This window comes from Anomaloglossus baeobatrachus, chromosome 1 (genome assembly GCF_048569485.1).
Source record: "Anomaloglossus baeobatrachus isolate aAnoBae1 chromosome 1, aAnoBae1.hap1, whole genome shotgun sequence".
NCBI classification, from domain to species: Eukaryota; Metazoa; Chordata; class Amphibia; order Anura; family Aromobatidae; genus Anomaloglossus; species Anomaloglossus baeobatrachus.
Genome location: NC_134353.1, coordinates 590,633,629 through 590,656,676, shown reverse-complemented (window position 1 = coordinate 590,656,676; position 23,048 = coordinate 590,633,629). Strand labels below are relative to the sequence as shown.

Genomic DNA, 23,048 nt, shown 5'->3' with positions numbered 1-23,048 from the left:
TCTACTTAACCAATATACTTAATGATTGCGCTACACTTCAGGACTCAGTTCAAAAGATGCCAAGTTCACACAGGGCATCTTTTGCTGCATTTTTGAGGTCACAAAGATGCACCTAAATTTATGCATTTCCTTCTCTCAGCAAAGTCTATGGGATTTCGATTGTACTGTCCACACTGCATCTTTTGTTGGCTGCGTGTTTTTTTTTTTTTTTTTTTTTTTTTTTAAGATGCACCTCAAGATGCAATTCTTTTTGCATTTTCCAGCATTTGAGCCATTCCAGTCAATAGATTTGACTTAAACACATTGGGCTAAACATGGTTGCATTTTTTTGGGACAAACATTGGTAAACCAAAAAAAAAAAAAAAAATATGTTATCATACCTTCAGGGTTTTGACAAATCTGTACTGAAAAATGCACTACAAGTGCACAGCATCAGTTGTGTGCCTAGTTGACCCAGCATTATCAGCAGACTTAACGTCACCAGGATCCATATCATCCTCTATCATTTAGTAGCTTCTTGTACCAATTTCAACATGTACACGGAAGATAGATGTGTCTAACATATTTTCATCATGCCAAATCATTTTAAGTATTTTGCACACACAGTTCCATAAGTTTCAACGGTGAAAGCCTAAAAAGAAACTTGTCACCTTCATGAGAAGATCTTGAAAAAAAAAAAACAGTCATACTCTATAAACAACTTTTATTGTTAGATACAAAATGTTAGTCACTGGTTTTAGGTGAATTTAAGAAGATCAGTGCTGGACTAAATAGAAGATATAGTCTACATGCTTATCATTTCAACAATCTCCTGGAGATGTACATGTTTGCAATGACAGGAAAAACACAGAATGACCTTTAAGAAAAGTAAATTTAGTTGTCAGGTCCACACAATGCCAAGACAATTGTTTCATAGTCTCCCTTCAGCTTTTCCTCCTATAAAACAAAAAAAACAAAAAAAAACACATTTAAAAAAGGTAAAACATTTCATTTGCAAAATTAAATTAAATGTTGACATTTAAGTCAGGCAGTGAAATATTTCCCATACAGACAGGGCATAGGGCTTAGCAAATATAAGACCTGTGTATTCAGCACATGCGAGTTTATAGTTTATGCATCTACTTTTAATGCAGATAAACATCAGCAGATCAGCACAGAGGGAAAAAAAAAACCCAAAAAAAACCTATGCACAATATACAGAGAACGCTGCCTTTTAAGGCTACATAGTGTGATAAGGGCCAGCCATTTAACTGCTACATGTGTGACGCCCTGGCCTATCAGGTCGTCACAGGGTATTGTGCAATCTGCCCTTCTCTACAATATCCACCTCCTCCTTTGTTACAGATCCCTGACTTTTGGTGTTGCCAAGAACAAGCCAATCAAAATCCTAGGAACACTCTGCCTCACATCCATCAGACACCAGTGGCCGACCTGAGTGGAATAGGGTCGCCCACTTTGGGGGGAAAGGGAGTGGGGGGGGGGGGGGGGGGGGGGGGTTTCAGGGTCAGGGCTCCTTGGAACTACTAGGTGGCAGACGTTGGTCTGGGCCTAGTAGGAGCTGGACCCTGGTCGCAGGGGGATCGTGACAAGGGGCACGGACTGTCGAGGACAGCTGGCGGCCTTGTGCCAACGGGCACCGGATCCAGGCGTGCTCCCTCTCAGCAGTGTCCAGAACTTTGGTTTACCACAGTTGTCGGTGTCAGTGTTATTGGACTGAGTACACAAGTGACCCTTACCATCCCAACGGCACCTCCTCGTCACCGAGTCCTGGGGCATCCCCCTGCCCATGGAGGGGTTAAACACCTAGCTGCCCGCACCATTGCCACCAGGTACTCCCAATCGCAGCGGTGGAACTCCATCTTACCACGCACTACGGGTGGCGTCACGAACTTTAACCATACCATCCCATGTACTCCCCCTTTTTATCCGAGTGGCCGCACGACCCCGACCCCCGGGTCCAGAGATCCCTTGAGCCACTCTGGATCTGCATCAGAGCAGCCCGGCTGCTGACGCGGGGGTGGCACACATGCAGCCATCACACAGATTTATGCAGCGCCAACAGAGTAAAATATTCAGTGAACAAATCCATATGCCGGTATCTCCCCCAGAAGTTATTGTCAATCAGAATTAGCTCCTGTTTTATAATAAAACAGTTCAGCAGGTCAATAGGAGTATAATATGCATCTATATCTATACATATTTAAATCTGTTATACTTTGTGTGTCCACATAACTTTTTCTTGTGGCATCAAAAACGCTGCGTTTCTGGCCGCGAAAAAGGCACATAAATGCATAAAAAAAAACCTGGGTTTTTGAATCTGTGAACAATGCCATTAAAGATTTGCACAATTTTTGTGTCCAGCCAGGTACAACTAGGCAGCTGGGGATTGGAATCCGCAGCGCAGAATGCCCAAGCTTTCTGGGCACCCCCGTTGCCATTTGCAGTCCGCAGCCACCCCAGAAAATGGCGCTTTCATAGAAGCACCATCTTCTGGCGCTGTATCCAACTCTTCCAGCTGCCCTGGCGCCGGGTGGCTTCCTGGGTATTAATGGGGTTAGGGCTAGCTGTGTATTACCAACTGGCCCCAAGAGCCAGAAATTCATGGTGTCATGCTAATATTAGACATGGCCACCATGAATGTCTAGTAAAAAAAAAAAAAAAAAAAAAAAAAAACAAACATCACACACACACACACACACACACACACACACACACACACACACACACACACACACACACACACACACACACACACACACACACACACACACACACACACACACACACACACACACACACACACACACACACACACACACACACACACACACACACACACACACACACACACACACACACACACACAAAATCGCTGCAGGACCCAGCTGATAGTTTAAGCTGGCCGGGCGGTAAAAAGCCAGCTTCACCACTGGACTTCTACTGTCAGCTGATCACGGCAGGCCCTGCAGAGATCAGACGTGTCTGCAGACAGGAGAGTATGATTTTTTTTTTCTACTGTTCACTTTTGATTTCATAGCTGCTTCCATCTCCCGCTCGGACATGGCACTGGACGAGAGGTGGAACTAGCAGTGGCGGTACGGGAGGATTCACTCTTTTCTGGTTACCAACACAAGGAATCCTCTTCCTGTACACATGATTGTACTACCCAGCTCTTCCGTTTATAGCTGCGTTTTTAGTCATAGAAACACAGCTATATTTGCATTTTTTCATTGCATTTTTTATCATCTTATTGAACTCAATGGGTGAAAATTGCAGTGAAAAAACGCAGGAATAATTGACATTCTGCGTTTGTGGGCACCAAAAAAACGCAGCTAAGAAAAAAAAAAAACGCTGTGTGCAGACAGCAAAAATGAAAACTCAGACTCAGGTGAAGCAAAGTCATGCAGTTTTCTGAACAAAAACGCACCCAAAAAATGCGCAAAAACGCTGTAAATAAACACCTAGTGCGCACATAGCCATATGGTTTTAGCGACATTGGCTTTTTTCCCCCCTCCATTATTGAATGCTAATATTTATGGCCTTTAACAAGGGGATATATGGCAACTCAGAATTCTCTGGGGGCATATTATTGCCCTCAGCGATGCCCCTTAAAGGCTCATAACTATGGAGCTGTATAATAGGCAAGACCACACAGAACAGTGGGAGTAACAGGGTGCAAAAACTGGCCACTTTTGACCTTGCGAGAGGTCCCTTTTAGTCAGAAAACTAGATGTTTTCCATCTTGCATACCAGAAGACAGTAATTGGGCTTTAATAAAATTAACATGAAAAAGTACTTTTTAGTATAAATTTTGGATAACTTAGTGCAGCCAATTTTGATTCTTTGCTGGATAAGGTGGAAGCCATGATACAGTGGCTTATTAGTTTTATATCAGTTTCATTTAGCATTGGATAAGAGTAGGCAAAGTATTAAAATGGCAAAAGGAGTGTCCAGGACTAATACAATACTGATGACCTGTGGCTAGGTCATTAGTAGCAGATCAGTGGGAAGGGGCTGGAGCCACATGCAAGTACTGAGACATCTTAATTGTTAAACAAAAGTACAGAGCTGGGCGTGCTAGAGGCTGTACCTGGTATTGCAGTTCAGTACAATTCAAATGAATGGGTTTAGCTTTAATATCATGGAAAGAGGCTACCAAAAAGCACAGAGATAGGCTTGGCAAGCAATGAAGTCATCTTGCTGCTTGTTTGAGAACAAAAAGGACCTTTCAGTTAGCTGAGACTTTACAGGTCAAAATCATTACTAGTAAATCCCTAGAAAACCCATATAAATGCAGAATGAGCAACGGCTTAGTAAAAATTACTACTCTTATTCAGCAGCACAGCTATAGAAAGTGCAGGGGTTGCAGTGCCTTGCACTATAGACTAATGGGTACATGCTGTATCCGTGGAGGGAGGGAGACACAAATACAGATATACATGTGCAACACAGACCTGTTAATGAGGCCATGGAATGATGGAATGCGAGTTTTACACACAATGACATGCCATTGGTGGCTGGTTTTTGAATCATTGATTTTAGTTAACAGATCCAGCTTCACAAGCATACATTTTTTGTAGAATTTGTTCTCATACCATAATAGCTTGGCGCAGAGATTTGCCATAAAGCCTTTTGTAGTGGGTTTTGATATCTTTAAGATCAATTTCAGAGCGAGAAACCAGCAGCCTAATTAAATCCTTGTGCCTGGTTCCTGAACCCTATGAGAAAACAAGCATTTCAATGGTTAAATCAGTGCAGAGAAACATGCCGAACTGCATATTCGAGCTATTCTACAAAGAATAAGACCATTAAAGAAACTCCCATGAAAGTTTATATGTGTAAATGTACAGTATGCATGTATTGCAGTGTGAGTATTAATATACTCCCTACTGCTGCTTCCTCTGGTGTCCAGCGCCATTCTGTTCCTTCTCCTTGACAGCACCATAACTGGGACCAGCCAGGTCAAGAAGCCTCTCCTACAATACAAGTCTATGGAGCCTTGGTCTGATGCTTCATAGACTTACGTTGTAGAAGTCACTTCTGGGTCATGCAGAGCACGGATGTCATTCAAGAGACGAGAAGAACAGCGTTGAACACTAAAGAGCAGCAGTAGAAGAGTCTATTACTACTTCAACAATGTTCCAGTGTAAAAACTTGCATAAAAATGTAATCTTTTTCACAAGTGTCATGGGCAAACATGTTATAATGCAAATTATAGTAAACTTTCTATTCAACTGTTACTAATAAAAGTTATTATAACCTAACCTTACTAATATTGACTTATTAATTCAGATGCCCAATGAGCCGGTCGCCACCCCAGCTCTGGCCCCTTGTGTTGACCCAGGGATGAATTTTCTGGGTCAGCACTTGACCTGAGCAATATGGAAAGTCCTCTCTTCATTGTATAGACATCTTCGCTGTAAGGCTGGACTCACACGAGCGTATGGCATCCGATGCGAGAGCATCGGATGCGATATGCTAATGTCCCCCGGCTCAGGCTCTGCTGCGAGCGTGAGCCGGGTGTCATGCGACTGTAACCCGATCTTGCGATCGGGTCACAGCTGTGAAGCTGAGTGCAGGCGCTGCGGAGGAGAGGGAGGGGTTAATCCTCCCATCTCCTCCACTGTCAGCCTGTGCGTAGATCGCACTGCACTAGGATAACATCCGAGTGCAGTCCGATGTATCTCTCGCATCCATTCACTTGAATGGGTGCGAGAGATACGGCGGTAGCAGCAAAACGCAGCATGCTGCCGCTTTTCTCGCATCCAGAATCTGGATGCGAGAAAAGCTGACCAACAGCTCAACCTCATTGCCTAACATTGGTCAGAGTGCAATGCGAGAATGTCTCGCATTGCACTCGTCCGATTTTCACGCTCGTGTGAGCGTACCCTTAGGCTGGAAACACATCTATGCGAGTAAAATCGGTCCGACTGGGCTGAAAAAAACTCGGCTGATTTTAGTTCGATAGGTGCGAGTGCAACGCAAGTGCGATGCTATTTCTGAATAAAGTAATGATTTGGCTCGCGTGTGCGACGCGTTTGCGATGCTAGTTTCCCGCAACATCTTAACTAGATAAAAGTGATTACACATGTGTCATTTAATTTACCTTTGGGAATGTGATGTCACATTCATCTGTTGAATATTTAATGAGCATAGTTCCTGCCACACTCGCAAATGTGAACGCTGGTGCGCGTGTGTGATCCTACTTTTAATCTGCTTCCATAGGGAATCATTGAGAAAAATGGTTCGAAAAAACTCACAAAAAAGCAGCATGCTGCGATTTTTTTTCCTCAGTCCAATTTTCCTCAGTCCAACTTGGGAAAAACGCAAATGCGAGCTGAATCATTCACTAACATGTGTCTGATTCCAATGCGAGATTTTCTCGCATTGCTCTACTGCGAGAAACTCGCAAGTGAGAAGCAGCCCTTAAAATTACTAGCAGCCAAACCCGTTCCACACAGCTCTCTAATTACACGATAATACATAGCACCATAACTGGAAACCCAGAATAATGCTTCAACCCGCGAATCTACCTGGCCAATAGAACTAAATCAGCAGTTTATCAAACTTACATTTGAAGCAGCTAGATAGGCATTTTTTGTTTGCTAGCTTGAAAAACCCTAGATTCCATCTATAAGTATATATGTATAATATGGGCACTTCATTTGCTTCCAGAAAACTCCCCTCAAATACAGGCGCTGGACTTTAATAAGTCACAATTCCGGTTTAAACGGATTATAATATAAATTTGCCAAGTAACCTAACAAGTTATGAAACGTACCTTCATTGCCAGGGAGAATTTCTCAGCAAAGAAAGCTGGTTTACTGGTAATACATTTTGCTGTAAATAAATACAAGAGTGGTTAAAAAAAATAAAATAAAATATATAATATTTAAGGTTGAGGTATAAATCCTAAAATGGTTAGATGTTGCTCATCTTTGGGTGGGGGGGGGGGGGAATTATTTCACATTTTTTTCATAGAATGTAAAAAAAAAACAAAAAAAACAAAAAAAACTTTGTCAGATGCACAGGTAAAGAGTCGGCCATTTTCTCTTGTGTGTACAGCTCTCCTCACACACTGGCCAGTACTTCATCCATATAATGTCTGCTGGTGGAAGAACATGTGACCAGATCAGTGCATGACCCTCCTCCTACAGAGAAGCCGCTTTACCATGTGAGGCGCCTTACAAATGGAGGAGGCTGATGGACAGGTCTGGTCACATGTTCCTCCACCAGCAGCCATTGTATGGATGAAGTGCTGGTCAGTGTGTGAGGAAAGCTGCAGTAACAAAGAAAACCTCTTTACCCAAAAATCCAGTGGTCCTAGTTTTGATGGCTGGGCAATTCCTGTTTGGGCCAGGAGCCACTGCACAAGCCTGACAGGGAATTGGGATGAAATACAGAGAGCCAAACTGCAGTTAGGAAACAGTTCACTGTCACATGGGAGGTTTGCACAACCCTCAAACATATGCTTCCCCAGGCCATCAGTGACTCACCGACAAAGTCATGCTAGATGATATTGCAGGAATCATAATGTTCTTAAGACTCACAACTGTCACATGTTCCTATTTGCAAAGAGAACTTGGCACCGATAGACCTGCACACTGCAAGAATAGGCCCTACTACACGATCTTGGACCCTCACGGAGCCAGATTGATCACCCACACAACCAGTAGACCATTGGAAGTCATTTTATAAGGCTCTGGCACAGCTCCACATACAAAGGGAGCAGATACTAGTGTGGCGCCCTGGACAAGCCAGGTCGTCACAGGTACTGCAACAACACACCCCACACTTCGGCTAGCCACATCAAAGTCAGACAAAAATCCTTGTTGCCTCCCTCCAGGGGCTGATGTCCACACCAGGGGGTGGAGCCAGGCAGTTGGCCCCACCTACCGAGGAGTTTGCAGTCCTGGAGGCGGGAAAAGGTAGTCAGTTCAGTTTGAGAGTAGAGAGAGTGAAGTAGCAGTGGAGCAGACTGACCATGTCCAGGTACGTGGCCCGGGCACATACAGCAAGGTTGGCAGACGGTGGTGACCGTCTGCAGGAGAGGCCGATAGACGTAAACCGTAAGGACCGGGGACGGGTGGTGGCCCGCCGGTACCGGACCGGGGAGCGAAGAGAAGCCAGCACCATTCGGCAGGGCCTACGGACCCCGACCAGGCTTGGAGTCGCCGTAGAACCGGTCAAATCCGTTAGCGAAGGGAACCTCCGGGATTTCCCAGCAGTCAAGACCTGATTGAAGGCAACCGCTCAAACCGTGAAGGAAAATACAGTCACCGCCATGGCTACAGTTACCAGGGCCAGAGCCTGCGGGCAAAAGGGGCTCCCTCAGCATCCATCCAAGCTGGGGAGCGGGTTACCGGTGGGAAGCCATCAGAACCGAGAACATAACAGGTGCAGGGAAAGGCAGTCACCACCAACCTACCGGGAGAAAAGCCACCGCAGCCGTCTGTGGGACCCATCCATCCAGCCGTTTGTTTTACCGGAGACTTTGCATTCATCATTGGCTGAGTGAGTACCACCGTGCCGTGCGGCACCGCGCTGCCCCCGCACCTCCCCAAATCCCGCCATCCACCATCCAGTCACCATTACCGGGCCCCGGGACAACAAACCCCTACCCACGGAGGGGGAAAACAACATCCAAGCTGCTCCCTGTCATCGCTCCCGGGATCCCCGTCCAGAGCAGCGGTGGTGTCACAACCGTGGGTGGCGTTACGGACAATACCCTTCAAATTTCAAAACCTTTCCCTTTTCACTCACGGGCGAGGAGCGCCGCTCGAGTCCCTGGATCCGGCCCACCGCTCGAGCCACCGAGCAGCAAGCCAAGCAGCCCCGAGCTGGACCCGAGCGTGGTGAGCGCAGCGTCCCCTCCTCACCCGCAACACTAGTCTCCCTGCTGGCTTAATGCATTTGAACAACTTAATTTGGCATTCTTGATGTACGCCAATATTTTAGTTAAGTTACCATGTTTTCAAAAAAAAAAAAAAAAAAAAAAAAAAAAAAAAATGTATACCCATGACGTTGCAAAAAAAGTACAGGTGAGTTATCCGGGAAGAGTAGGACTACCTAAATGGGCTGCAGGTACTAGCTAACAATACCAGCAGTAGCAAGTACACTAGCAAAACTAGTCAAGAAGTATAAAATACGATTAATTCTCTGTGGCCATCATCTGCAAAGCAAATTTTTAACTTTACTGGTCATCTCCTAGATTACCTGTCATCTCTGCAGTGGCCAGTTACCTGGACAAGGAGCCCACTATCTGGCCAGCTTCTGTGGGTTTTTTTTGCTGCTGTACAGGCAAAGCGGCTTTATCTAGTAGTAGTATTATAATACTCGCATTTCAGGCTAACAGTTCAGGAAGGCCTCAGGCCTGAACAGTTAGGCGGGCTTTGCACATTACGACATCGCATGCCAATGATGCGATGTCGAGTGCGATAGTCCCCGCCCCCGTCGTACGTGCGATATCTTGTGATAGCTGCCGTAGCAAACATTATCGCTATGGCAGCTTCACATGCACTCACCTGTCCTGCGGCGTCGCTCTGGCCTGCGAACCGCCTCCTTCCTAAGGGGGCGGGCCGTGCGGCATCACAGTGACGTCACACGGCCAATAGCAACGGAGGGGTGGAGATGAGCAGGATGTAAACATCCCGCCCACCTGCTTCCTTCCGCATTGAAGCCAGGACGCAGGTAGGAGATGTTCCTCGCTCCTGAGGCTTTACACACAGCGATGTGTGCTGCCACAGGAACAACATCGTACCTGTCGCTGCACCGGCATTATGGAAATGTCGGAGAATACACCGATGATACGATAACGACGCTTTTGCGCTCGTTCATCGTATCAAAGGTTTTACACACTACGACATCACAAGTGACGCCGGATGTGCGTCACTTTCGATTTGACCCCACCGACTTCGCACCTGGGATGTCGTAGTGTGCAAAGCTGGCCTTAGTCTTTAGGACTGCACCACACCCCCAGCCAGCAGAAAGACAGGAGGTAGAGGAGCAGTGCGCTCAAAGCGTAAACAGAAGACAACGCCTTTGTGATCTTTTCCTCCAACCCACAGTAATTACACCCATTTCTATCATAACTAATTTTCTAGGGAATTCTGGTAATTAAAGAAGCAGATATGATGTATTCCTAAAGCTAAGGAATACCAACTCACCCAAAAACCCCTTTGTACTCACCAAGTGAGATCAGGCAGTTTTCAATGTCTCCCTTCAACTCCAGATCGAGAGCCTTAGCCATATCATTTTTACTATATCTGGAATATCTCATGAAAACTGAAAATCAAAGTATATATAAACAATATAAATCCTTGTCATATATTATACATAGAGTATCTAAAGCCTTCAGATGTACACTTACCTTGACAGAGATGTGGAATGCTCCTTGAAGAAAGAATGTTTATGAACGCAGACACATCTGTTCCTTTTCGTTTTTCTCCCGCTTCATATAATGCCTATTTAAAAGAAAAATAACATTTCTTACTTTATTTTCTTAATGGAAGTGATACAGTATACTTTGTGGCTAAGTCCTTACCCTTGCATCATTGTCAACTTGCTCCTCGTTTATTGCAGTGCTTTCATTGCGTTCCCCCTAGATGAGAGGGAAAGTGGTAGTTAAGCGCTTGAGTAAATGGGCTAACTCCTGCTCCTCATGTATGGCCCATGTTGGTGGTGGTTACATTGCACCCCATTCCTACAGTCATCCCGCCATATTTTCATAGAAATCAAGTGGAAAATTAACTAAACAGATACAAAGCATGTTTGTGACGCCCCTGGACTATCAGGTCGTCACAGGGTATTGTACAATCTGCCCTCCCATGCAATATCCACATCCTTCTTGATTATGGGTCCCCAACTACATGGTGTTGCTTACAACAGCTAGTTAAAATCCTAGGTACACTCTGTACCACACCCACCAGTGAGTGAAGTGTTGGAAGTGAAGGAGAGAAGTCAGGAGCCGGGCTCCTTGGAAGCTATCTAGTCAGCAGACGGTGGTCTGGGCCTAGAGAAGCTGGACCCCGGGTTGGAGGGGGATAGTGTCAAGAGGCACAGAACTGTCGAGGAGGACAGCCGGCAGCCTTGCTTCATCACCGGGCTGGGACCAGGGCACGACGGAGCACGTGAACCCTAGGTTAGGGAGTGGCTTCTGTCAACCTGACAATCTACCCAAAGAACGGAGCCTTCAAGATCTCTAAAGAGGGGTGAGAGGGGAGAAAAAAAAAAAAAAAACAATCGGGGCACTAGCGAAATTAAGGGGATAGGACTTTTCACCAAAAACGGTCCAGAAAAACCAAACCAAGAACCCTGAGAGCAAGCTGCCACACTTAGCCATAGTGGGGAGCGGGACCCGACTAGTTCCATACTACCGGGATCAACAGAAGTAAACTTAGTGCCAGGAGGAAGGTCACGGATCACCAGGCAGCACCATTGGGGACGGGACCCGGACTAGCTAGCCTCAGCGGCAGCGGTAGCCAGAGCTTTGGTTTATGCAGTTGTTGGTGTCAGCTTACTGGACTAAGTGAGTACGAAAGTGAACTCTTCGCACCCAACAGCACTCCCCAAACACCATCACCGAGTCCAGGGGCATTCCCCCAACCGTGGAGGGTTCCAACACCTGGTTGCCCCATTCCATCGCACCTGGGTACTCCCAACTGCAGCGGTGGTAGTCCACATTACCACATACCAGGGGTGGCGTCACGAACTTTAACACAATCCCCTGTAAATACCCCTTCATTTGAGTGGCCGCACGACCCCCCAATTCCGGACACCCCTCGAGCCACCGCGGGTCCGGATCAGAGCAGCCCGGCTGCTGACACGGGGGTGGCACCTGTTCACATAAGATTACCTTGATAAGAGCAAGAAGAGCCTTCTGGAAGTCTCCGGATGTGTCAGAGGCCACATCTTTTGAAAGTTCCTTCTTAAATTCTGAAATTAGAGAGATGTACAAGATTAGAGTAGGTTTGTGCAGTAGTTTTTTTTTTTTTCCATGGATGTTAAATATTTCCCGGACTGGAACAATATAATTCTGGCAACATGGGACACCAGGTGTTTCATCTTTATGGGTAGGCAGATCTCAACACTGATACTATCTAAACAATTGTTTGTTCACATTGATGTCAGATTTAGGAGACACACACACACACACACACACACACACACACACACACACACACCTTCTTTGTAGACCTTATTGATTTCTCTAAGCTCACGATTGTCCCTTGATACTAGAATTTCAATCAGGGTGTCTTCATCTGTTCCCAGACCCTAAAAAAAAAAAAAACCCACACACTTGAATTGATATCTATATACACAAAGTTACCAATAAACAAATTCCAATTACACATTACAGCAGGATAACTCAATGCTGGCCCAATGATGCCAATACACATCAGATGAATGTGAAGTGAACCCACCCATTTCAGTGGTACTGAAAATCTAGTGCGTATGTGAGAGGCAGGAGTTTCAACTTTACCCTCTGTAGCGGATTTAAGCAGAAAGACAATTGCATAAATACATTTTGCAGTTCCATACACAGTCTGTGACCAGTAAGGCTGGTCTTTATTCTAAAGCAGTGGTGAAAGACCTTCCTTTGGTCAAAACAAAATTGTTTAGACGCATATGACACTCGCATCAGGTCTGGGGGTTACTCGTTACCGGACCGCGGTTTCATTTCTGGGACGCTGCGGTGGCAAGGTTGGCTCCATGACCTTGGCAGTGTCAGTACAAGTAGGAATGATGGGGATAGTAGTTAGTGATGCCACCTGTGGTATGCGGCAAGTTGGGTGCCGCCGCTGCTGGATGGGGACCTTTGGGGTAGATTGTGACGTATCTTGGCTGGTATAGCTTCCCACAGGCAGCACTTGGCCCCAGGGCAGATTTGGGTAGTAGTAGGTGATTGATAGAGCGACTTAACATTGGGGTGCAGGACTGAGGATGCTGGTAATAACTAGACAACACAAGGGCCGTAGTTTACTTTACCTTTTACTTTGTAGTGGATGGTACAGGCCCGGGATACAGGTCCAGCAGGTGACGGAGGTCCTGTCAGCCTGGAAGCAATTGAGGGGATCCACCAAGCCAGGTGGGTTGTAGGCCTACAGCGCAAGCAGTAAATGTGTGGGTCCCTGCGGCTGTGTGTTCCTAACTCCTTCTCCAGGCCAGAATGCATAGGAAAGCTCCCATCAAACCAGGTTCCAGAGCTCCCCCTTCTGGTCTGGAGTAGGAAGTGTTGAGTGCTAGTGTACCTAGCATGGGAGGAAACCCCCCTCCCCCCCCAATGTTACTGTGGCAACCGGACCACTGGCATTCCACACATATAGAAGCATAATAGAGAAAGCCAGTTCCCATACAGTGCCAAATTATTGTTTATTTAGACAAATATCTTAGGTACAATCTTCAGCCATTAATGTAGTAAACATTGCCCGTCATATGTCAACTGATGTGGCCTACAGGAGCATTTTTTAAAGGCAACATGCAAAGTACAAAAACAGCTACAAAGTGCCAGGTACACGTCTCCATAGGATAACACTACTCTATGTTACATGATACTGCAGTAGGAGTTAATTCAGAAGTGAGCATAAAGAGGAATAGACTAAAGGTAATATTTTACCTTGACAGCATTCTTCAAAGAATGGGCATCATATTGGGCAGGGGTTTTCATTAATCCCAGAACAACTTCCTCCAGATGGCTTGAGAGGGCTTTTTTCAATGCATCATCTAAAGACTAGAAGGGGGAAGAAGATATTTTTAAAAATAAAATATATATAGCAACAGTGTTAAATTCTATATTTCAGCAGATCACGTAGCCGCCATGGGGCCCAGTGCCAGTATTGGACACACCCACCTGGCATTGCACATTCAACTGTATTGGCATTGTGGATGCCAATACAGTACAGTTGAAAGCAGGAGCAGAGAAACAGAGAGAGAAACAGAGAGAGAAACAGAGAGAGAAACAGAGAGAGAAACAGAGAGAGAAACAGAGAGAGAAACAGAGAGAGAAACAGAGAGAGAAACAGAGAGAGAAACAGAGAGAGAAACAGAGAGAGAAACAGAGAGAGAAACAGAGAGAGAAACAGAGAGAGAAACAGAGAGAGAAACAGAGAGAGAAACAGAGAGAGAAACAGAGAGAGAAACAGAGAGAGAAACAGAGAGAGAAACAGAGAGAGAAACAGAGAGAGAAACAGAGAAATAATACTATGGAGTGCATTCTTACTGGAGAATGTGCTCACCTTGCCTGTGTGTTGCTGATAAGCAGCCTTAATTTGCTGCCGTTCCCCATTGGTTCTTTTAGTTAGGATGTCAATGATTGTGCCTTCGTCAACACCTACATAAAAAGAAAAAAAAAATATAAAGATATCATTTAAGAAGGGTGGGGACGGGGAGGGGTTGTATAAAATTATATCTTTCCATCATTCTAAAAACAAACATTCAAAACTCTGAAGAGTCCGTTGGACTGGCATATCTAGGGAAGGGGGCGAGTGTTTGTCCCTGGTGCAGGCAGCAGCGTCAGGCCACATGATGCAGCAGTCCAAGGTTTATCCCAGCCAACTGCATTATGCTGCCCCCCTTCTCCAGAGTGGGATTCAGCCGTTCTCTAAGCCAGCTTTCAAGCAAACACCCAGCTCAAAAAAGGTGTAACACCGGATTCCAGTAATCAATCTTAGGACCATTTCACACATCCGGCTTTTCGCTGGATGTCCAGATCCGGCGCACTCCAGTACAGTGTGATATAGTACAGTGGCAACGCGACAAGCTCCGGTCACATGCTGTCATGTGACCCAGAAGTTGCCGCGCTGCTATTGTACTGTATCACACTGTACTGGAGTGCATCAGATCCCTCAATAAGCCGGATGTGTGAAATGCCCCTGACTCATGCCGGTCATATACAAATACAAATTAAGCCCTGACATTTTTTGGGTCAGGGTGACAGCAGCATGATTTGATCATCTGATCATGCTGGTGATGTCACTCTCTAGCACGTCATCGGCATGATGACTTTGGTATGGTAAGCATTCCAATAGAGCTAAAGAAACCAAAGATTTATCGCCCTGGAACATTTGTGAGGGGGAGGGGGGAGGGTAGTATTGGTGAAAGGAAGAAGTGTTTGAGGAGACCATAAGAAATGGAGCAGCAACAATCACTACTCGCTATACTGCAAGTGGCAGCTGAAAGCACGCCCCCGACACTAAGGCTATGTGCGCACGTTGCGTTCTGTCCCTGCAGAACTTTCTGCAGCGATTTGAACAGCACACGTGAGCTTCAAATCGCTGCAAAAAGAGTCCGTAATGAAAAGCCAATTTCATGCGCTCCGAGTGCAGCCCCTCCCATAGACAGAGCGGGGGCTGTATGCAAAGCGCACGAAAGTAGTGACATATCACTTAGAACGCAGCGCTTCGGGCAGCAGCCGAAGCGCTGCGTTCTAATACGCCACGTGCGCACGTCTCATGCACAATCTTCATAGATTGTGCTGGGGACGCAGGACGCATGCAGTTACGCTGCAGTGCAGATTGCAGCGTAACTGTATGCAAATACGCAATGGGCGCACAGAGCCTAAGAGCTCGCAGTGCACAGACATGTTGCAGACCTAGCTATCAAAGTGCCTGGACGTGCTTACAGCTGCCACTCAGTCTAGCAAGTGGTGATGTAGGCTGTGACTGTAGCAGCTGATATTTCCCCAAACTAAGCCCTAGTAGGATTTTTCAGCTTTTGAGTGTATGCTGATAATATAAGCCCTACTCCAAAAATAAGTCCTAGGTGTGGTTCATCATACTAAAGTATCCTGAAATAGGGCTTGTGCAGCACTATCAGGATATGCAACTTTTATTGTGCGCTCACCGTTAACACAAAATTAATATTTACCCTCTTCCATCCCTCTGTGTCAGTGATTCAGTCAGACTGTTGTATTCCTCATCCAACAACCACATCACAATCCTCTGACCGGTGTCTCTCCTCAACTGAGTGTGACAGCCGCATAGAAATACATGCGGACATGCTCTGATCAGGAGAGCCGCTGGCCAGTCTGAGGATTGCACTGCGATCTCCGGGTGAGGAATAAAATAAAATACTCAGACTGAATTACTGATGCCAACAAAGAGGAAAGGGAGAATGTATTAAAAGTGGATGAGTAAAGCAGTTTCCATCCAATAAAGGATGCCGGCACAGAGGGGTGGGCAGGGAATATTACTACTACATCCCCTGATAAGTCCTAATGCATCTGTTGGAGCCAGAAATAAACAACATCCATTTATTTTCTGGAAAAATTTAAAAAACAAAAATACAAGTAAAACCTTAGATATTATTACTGTAACCACTCTACAGTATATACCCAGTTAATGACACTATTTGGCCATACATTAACCCAAACTAAATTTCCACACAAGCTTGCCAAAGTTTCTAACCTTTAGTTTTTATGGCTTTTTCTAAATTTGCTGCATCTTGAGCAGGATTATATCCAGAAGATGCTTTGAGAGATGGTCCACTCTCCTCAGCCTGCAACAGAAAAATTAAGAATTTTACATAACATCTTAAAATTACTGGTTTTCTTGAACACAATCAAGTTTGTTCCTCATCTTCAAATATCAAACTTTAGTCAGATATGATGCAACATCACATGAGTCATTAAGTATTCTACATGTGATGTGGATAAGGAATACAATATATATTATATATTATTATATTATATTATATATAAAACAATACAAATAATTTACTGAATACCTGCAGTGCTTTCAGAATCGTCAGGGAAAAGGGTGTGACTCAAGTTGTGTGCAACTAGCATAGATTCGCCTTGGCCTTGTGGACACTAGTGGGAGCTAAATTATAACTAAAGAAAACACTCCCACAATTTTTAATTTTTTTTTTTTTATTGCCAAAATCTGTGTAAGTGTATGCTGCAAGTGCGGAAACACACTGACCAGCCGTAGTCTTCCTTATTTCCAGCACCACCCCTCTTCTCATTTCACATGACTTCTATTCAAACTTTATGCATCACACTGGGGTTTGTGAGTCAGAAGTTGCTTTTACAAGTTAAAGGAAATCTGATCAGCAGGGTTTTTTTTTTTTTATATCCATTTTATCTGAGAGCTCCATAACAGAGCAGGAGAACCAGATTCGAGGAATGTGTGAATAGGCTGTGTTGCGGTTTCAATGCAAACCGCATTTTATCACTACCGGTATATAGCTCACAGGTAGCCGAGATCTGTGTAGCCCTGTCCACCACTGATTGGCAGCTTTGTCACAATGTACACATGAAGCAGCCAGTCCAAGGTGTGGGTGGGGTTAACAACTCTTTGCTCTACTGCATCTACATCAGAAAATAGGTATTCTAGAACAGTTACGTTAAGAGACAAATCACTGAGATAAAGCTTTGTTGCCCTATATTACACAGCAAAAACATGCTGACAGATTTCTTTAACTCTACGGAGCCTTGTTCTGACGTGACGCACCATAGCCTTATATTGTAAAAGCCACTTCTGGACCACACAAACCCAATGTAATCTGGTTAGTCACAATAGAAGTGAGGTGACCCAGAAGACAACCAGAGCTAGAAACCGGCAATCAGCAAGTATATGCAGCTCTTCCATATGCTTGAATGGCACAGAGTTGCAGCTCTCTGCACAAGGTCCACTCCGAAATGGCACTATGCAAAAAACACGTTGATGGAGCGATGGCCATTTTACTTTGGTGCCTGCACCTTTATCTATTGTGACTTTGCCAGCTTGTCTTTCAGGAGGATGTGACTCGCCCCAAACTATTTGTCCACTATATTGAGCAGCAAAGATTAAACACATTATATAGAACTTAGGTGACTATTATAAGATTATTGTTGGTTAAAGAAGAGGCATGAAAGCCACGCAGCTAATCTTCACCAGTATAGACGTTGCAGAGACGGCCTCTCCGAGCAGACTGCTGCCAGAAGATGGGAGCGGCAGGGCTTGTCTCACGTATGATGAGTAATCCTTCAGGCATTTGTACTAACTGGAATGTATGAAAACTTGTTGTACATGAAGCTGTGGAAACTCTGTTATTCTAAGTGGTTCTGGAAAGTGAGCTCTTTTCTGCTCCATGGAAATAAATAGGTTTAGGAAATATACTGAATAGTAACATCGGATCCTGTAAGCTACTAAAGAGCATATACTACATATTGGGTAATTCACTCATTTTAGCCAACACTTACAGTGCATGGGGCATGGCCACCATCTTCCATAAAGTCAGCATTTTTGAGGAATTCTTGCATGAAAGTCATGTTGACCTTGGTTTCTAAAAAACAAAAGAATATATTGATACAACATACAGCAAGTTATGGTGGACCGTTGGAGCAGAGGAACCATAAGAAAATATATACTTCAAACATAGTGCAAAGATGGTAGGACTTTGAGATTAAAGTGTCACCCCCAATGTATAGAATACTCAGTCACCATGACAAATGTTAGGGATATGTTAACACGAGTGTAATACGAATGCACTTAAGAGTCACATCTGGATATTCCTGCATATTCAGTATTGTGAAGGAGATTTTACACTGTAGTGGATCAGCTATACAAGGTTTACTATCTGTAGCATGTCAATGTAAAGGGAGCCTGTCCTATATAAATACATACACTATGAATCTGCAAGTTAATCTCATTCAGAAGCCGTGTGGCTGCCATACTGAGCCCCACTGCTGGTAGGAATCAAATGGCAATCAGAATGCTATTAGCCTGCATATTGCTATGGGGGCGGATCCTGCCTGGAAGATAACTCCACCTCTAGGGATTATTTTAAATAGGAGGTGTTACCAGTGTGATACCAATATCTGACACAGAACAGGAAAAATTAAATTTGACTTCTTCCGAACATTTTTGCAGCTCCCTAAGCTCTACTTCATTGCAACAGTATTGCAACACTGTGCCTGCAAGCTGGAGGCTGAAGCAGAGGCGCCTGCAGACGTGTCAGTTAGGCTAGAGTTCCACTTGTGTATGACTCGTGCATCGGTATCACCCGGCACGGCCACAAACTCTAGACACGAGCGTCTCTGCTGCATGGAAATACATGTGGCCGACCTGCTACTTGCAGGAGAGTGCGCGGCCGTGACGGGTGATACCGATGCAAGACTCGCACGAGTCATGCGCAAGTGGAACCGTACCCTTAAGGGTACTTTACACGCTGCAATATCGTTACCGATATCGCTAGAGAGCGTATCCACCCCCGTCAGTTGTGCGACATGGGCAAATTGCTGCCCGTGGCGCACAACCTCGCTTATACCCATCACACGGACTTACCTGCCCTGCAACGTCTCTCTGGCCGGCGAACCGCCTCCTTTCTAAGGGGGCGGTTCGTGCGGCATCACAGCGACGTCACACGGCAGCCGTCCAATATAAGTGGAGGGGCAGAGAGGAGCAGGACGTAACATCCCGCCCACCTCCTTGCTTCCCCATTGCCGGTGGACACAGGTAAGGAGCTGTTCGTCGTCCCTGCGGTGTCACACATAGCGATGTGTGGTGCCGCAGGAGCGACGAACATCAAACCTGCAGCAGCAACGATATTATGAAAAGGGGTGACGTGTCAACGATAACCGATTTTGGACGTTTTTGTGATTGTTGCTCATATGGATTACACAGTGCGATGTCGCTAACGGCGCTGGATGTGCTTCACTTACGACGTGACCCCAACAATATATCGTTAGCGATGTTCCAGTGTGTAATGTACCCTAAAGGCTATGTGCCCACGGGGACATGGTCCTGCGGATATATCCGCAAGACATTCCGTAGGTGCTCCCAGAAATCCGCAACAGAACTTTCTTTGTTTCAATCCTGCGGATATACAGCGGAATGTCCTGCGGATATGGTGCGGACATTCTGCATTGAGGATACAGTACCATGGCTTCGGCACTGCATCCTCAATGCAGAACAAGTGCTGTAGTGATCGGGGTGATCATACTTCCCTCCATCATTCAGCAACTCTCTTTCCGGCGGCCGGGTCACTGTCAGGCAGCGTCTGGTTCACTGTGCTGGAGGTGGGCGGGCCTGAACTAGCTCCGGCTGTCACATGACCGGAGCTCGTGCAGGCCCCGCCCACCTTTTCCTTCCTGTACCTGGCTGGATCCACCGCGCTGCTGCCGCTACACCAGACGGAGAAAGTGACTCGGGTCTCTATCAAGGCAGGTAAGTATATGGGACCCTGCGGAGAAATCCGCAACAATAATTGATATGCTTCAGATTTTTCCACACGAAAATCCGCACGATTTCCGCTGCGGAAAAATCCGCAGCGTGGGCACAGCATTTCCCAAATGCCATAGAAATGGCTGGGGAGTAGCTGTGCTGCAGATTTCTGGAAAATCCACGGCAAAATCCGCGCATTTTCCTCAGCGTGGGCACATAGCTGTGTGATTCTAAGGCTCTCCAGTGAGCAGACTGATAATGCCTTTTTTATTTATTTTTTTTTTAAATTAAAAAAAAAAAAAACCCCACCAAACTCTGGAGGCGGCGTTATCTTCCAGTCAGAATCCACCCCATAGCCAGGAAGAGCTCATTTACAATAAGTGGTAACAGATGTATCCACAACAAGACTGAAAAGGTCAGATTCCCTTTAATTTAGGTTTAGAAGTTAACCCTTTTTGAGGCAGTGTTCACAACCAGCATGTGAACACAGCCCAAGTTTACAGAAAAGGTGTAGGTTGTTAAATGTTCAGTGATTGTAAGGGCGAGCACCTTCATAGGAAGATTAGATATGGAATGAACAGTTTATAAAAGAAATGTTAGAACCAAATGGGAAGTTAAAGAAATATTAAATTATATATATATATATATATATATATATATATATATATATATATATATATATATATATATATATATATATATATATATATATATATATATATATATATATATATATATATATATATATATATATATATATATATATATATATATAATAATAATAAATTACAGTGACCATGTCTGTCTTAGGCTATGTGCGCACAGTGCGTTTTTCGGGTGCGTTTTTGGCCCCAAAACTGCAGGACTTTGCTTCCCCAGCAAAGTCTATGAGTTTTCATTTTTGCTGTCCGCACACATCCGTTTTTTTTACCTGCGTTTTTGAGTTAAAAAAAAAATAAAAAAAAATGGACATGTCAGTTCTTTCCTGCGTTTCTGCGTTTCCCCCCCCCATGCAATGCATTGGAAAAACGCAGCAAAAGGCAGAGATCAAAAACGCAGCAAAACGCAGCCAAAAACGCACCAAATCGCGGCAAAGACGCATGCGTTTTTTGATGCATTTTTTCGTTGCAGGTGCGTTTGTGCGTTTTTAGCGGCCAAAAACGCAGCGTCAAAAAGACGCAGTGTGCGAACCTAGCCTTAGGCTACGTGCGCACGTTGCACGAAATTTCTGCAGCGATCTGAAGAGCACATGTGCGCTTTAAATCGCTGCAGAAATGTCCGTAGTGATGCAGATTCCATGCGCTCTGCCTGCAGCTCCTCCCATAGACAGAGCAGGAGCTGCCGGCAAAGAGCACGGAAGTAGTGACATGTCACTTCTTTTTGCGCAGCGCTTCGGCAGTAGCCGAAGCGCTGCGCTCTAAAACGCCACGTGCGCACGGCCCCTGCACAATCTCCATAGACTGTGCAGGGGACGCAGGATGCATGCAGTTACGCTGCGCTACAAAGCGCAGCGTAACTGCATGTATTTACGCAACGTGCGCACATAGCCTTACCAGTGCCCTCAGAACACTCCCTCCCACTTTACAGCTAATTGTACAGATGCAGAGTTTTTCTAGCCAAACCCATATTAATAGACAAAAAGCTCGTCATCACAGTATGCGCCTCAAGCACTAAATGAGGAGGCACACCCTGCCCAACTTCATTACATACTGCTAGGGGAACAAAGACTGAAAGGGAAACCTGCTGGAAAAAAGTGAGAAGTTACGCAATTAACCAGGTTCTAACTTGTAATTCAATAGAAGAGAGATAGGAGAAATAAATAAATTATATATATATATATATATATATATATATATATATATATATATATATATATATATATATATATATATATATATATACACACACATACACACACACACACACACACACACAACTATACTGCCTTCCAATGAGCATACTGCATAGATTTTGCTTATCTTAACTGTTAGTACTAAGATAATAAACTTGGCAACCAGTGGAGTTTAATGTTTCCACATGCAGATTTCATTTGCTTGTCCAGCTCATAAAATGCCAATAAATTGAGTCGCTCCCTTTAAAATAACAATATCCGTGTTCTATAAACTCCGATTATACTAGCATTGTATACACAGGTCTATAGTCACACCCATCTTCTAGATTAAGTGAAGTCAGCAGCAATAGTATGCCAGATCTGTCCTGTCTAATGTGCTTTGCAGCAGGCAAACAGTTACGGAATGAAATGGAGAGGAAATTCTATCACAAACCATTAGAACCCACCTTCTGTTCCTGGAGACAGCGCCTGCAGATGTGTGTGCTGTGAGGTGGAAGGGAGGAAAGCTGAACTCCTGATTTAAGAACTTGTGAAACCACACCTAGCGACACACATAGCCCTGAACTAGCGCTGATTGGTTGGCACGTAGACAGCGGCTTCGGGCAAAAGTGCTAGACACACAGCACATTACTTCCAACATAGAAGATCCCTGGCATTTTGTTATGGAAGATTCTTGCTTACTTAGAAGAAAAAGTAGAATTTGAATCAGCACAATAGTCTGTGATAGGCCATCCTGGATAGCTTCAGGACAGTTATCATCCATTCTTTAATAGTATAGACTGAGAAATTCAATAAAACCTACAATAACGCTATTTACCTGTGGACACATTAGTAATCGACAGGTAAATAGCCTTTACAATATCTAGCACTGGAGAAAATTAAGCTTTATTCTCCCTGCAGCTGCATACCTCCCAACTTTTGAAGAACACAAAGAGGGACAAATTATGCAGCGAGTATATTGTGCCTTGGCAGTTTTTTACCACACTACCAAACCATACCCATTTACCATTTCTTTCTACTCTAGCAGGATGATATGTCAGAGGCGGCAGTGA

General features: G+C 44.8%; 1 protein-coding gene across 1 annotated transcript; it reads right to left on the bottom strand.

Annotated features, from left to right (window-relative positions):
* Positions 1-686: 686 nt before the first annotated feature.
* Positions 687-22,537, bottom strand: LOC142245363 (annexin A1-like). The gene is made up of 13 exons (XM_075318014.1): positions 22,443-22,537; positions 18,182-18,264; positions 16,404-16,494; positions 14,235-14,329; positions 13,616-13,729; positions 12,183-12,273; positions 11,855-11,934; positions 10,544-10,600; positions 10,370-10,463; positions 10,189-10,284; positions 6,782-6,840; positions 4,596-4,718; positions 687-936 (listed from the first exon to the last, which is right to left on the bottom strand). Exons 2-13 carry the CDS (start codon positions 18,248-18,250, stop codon positions 874-876), a joined length of 1,032 nt encoding a protein of 343 aa, XP_075174129.1. The 5' UTR covers positions 18,251-18,264; positions 22,443-22,537; the 3' UTR covers positions 687-873.
* Between the last annotated feature and the right edge of the window lie 511 nt (positions 22,538-23,048).

What these genes read in the sequence shown, in the direction of transcription:
- LOC142245363 (XM_075318014.1), bottom strand. Translation starts at nt 18,250, where the DNA reads ATGACTTTCATGCAAGAATTCCTCAAAAATGCTGACTTTATGGAAGAT. An exon ending in GTGGCCATGCCCCATGCACT is followed by an intron (nt 16,495 to 18,181) that starts GTAAGTGTTGGC and finishes TTTCTGTTGCAG; the next exon opens with GCTGAGGAGAGTGGACCATC. An exon ending in CTTTGAAGAATGCTGTCAAG is followed by an intron (nt 12,274 to 13,615) that starts GTAAAATATTAC and finishes TTTTTTTTTTAG; the next exon opens with GGTCTGGGAACAGATGAAGA.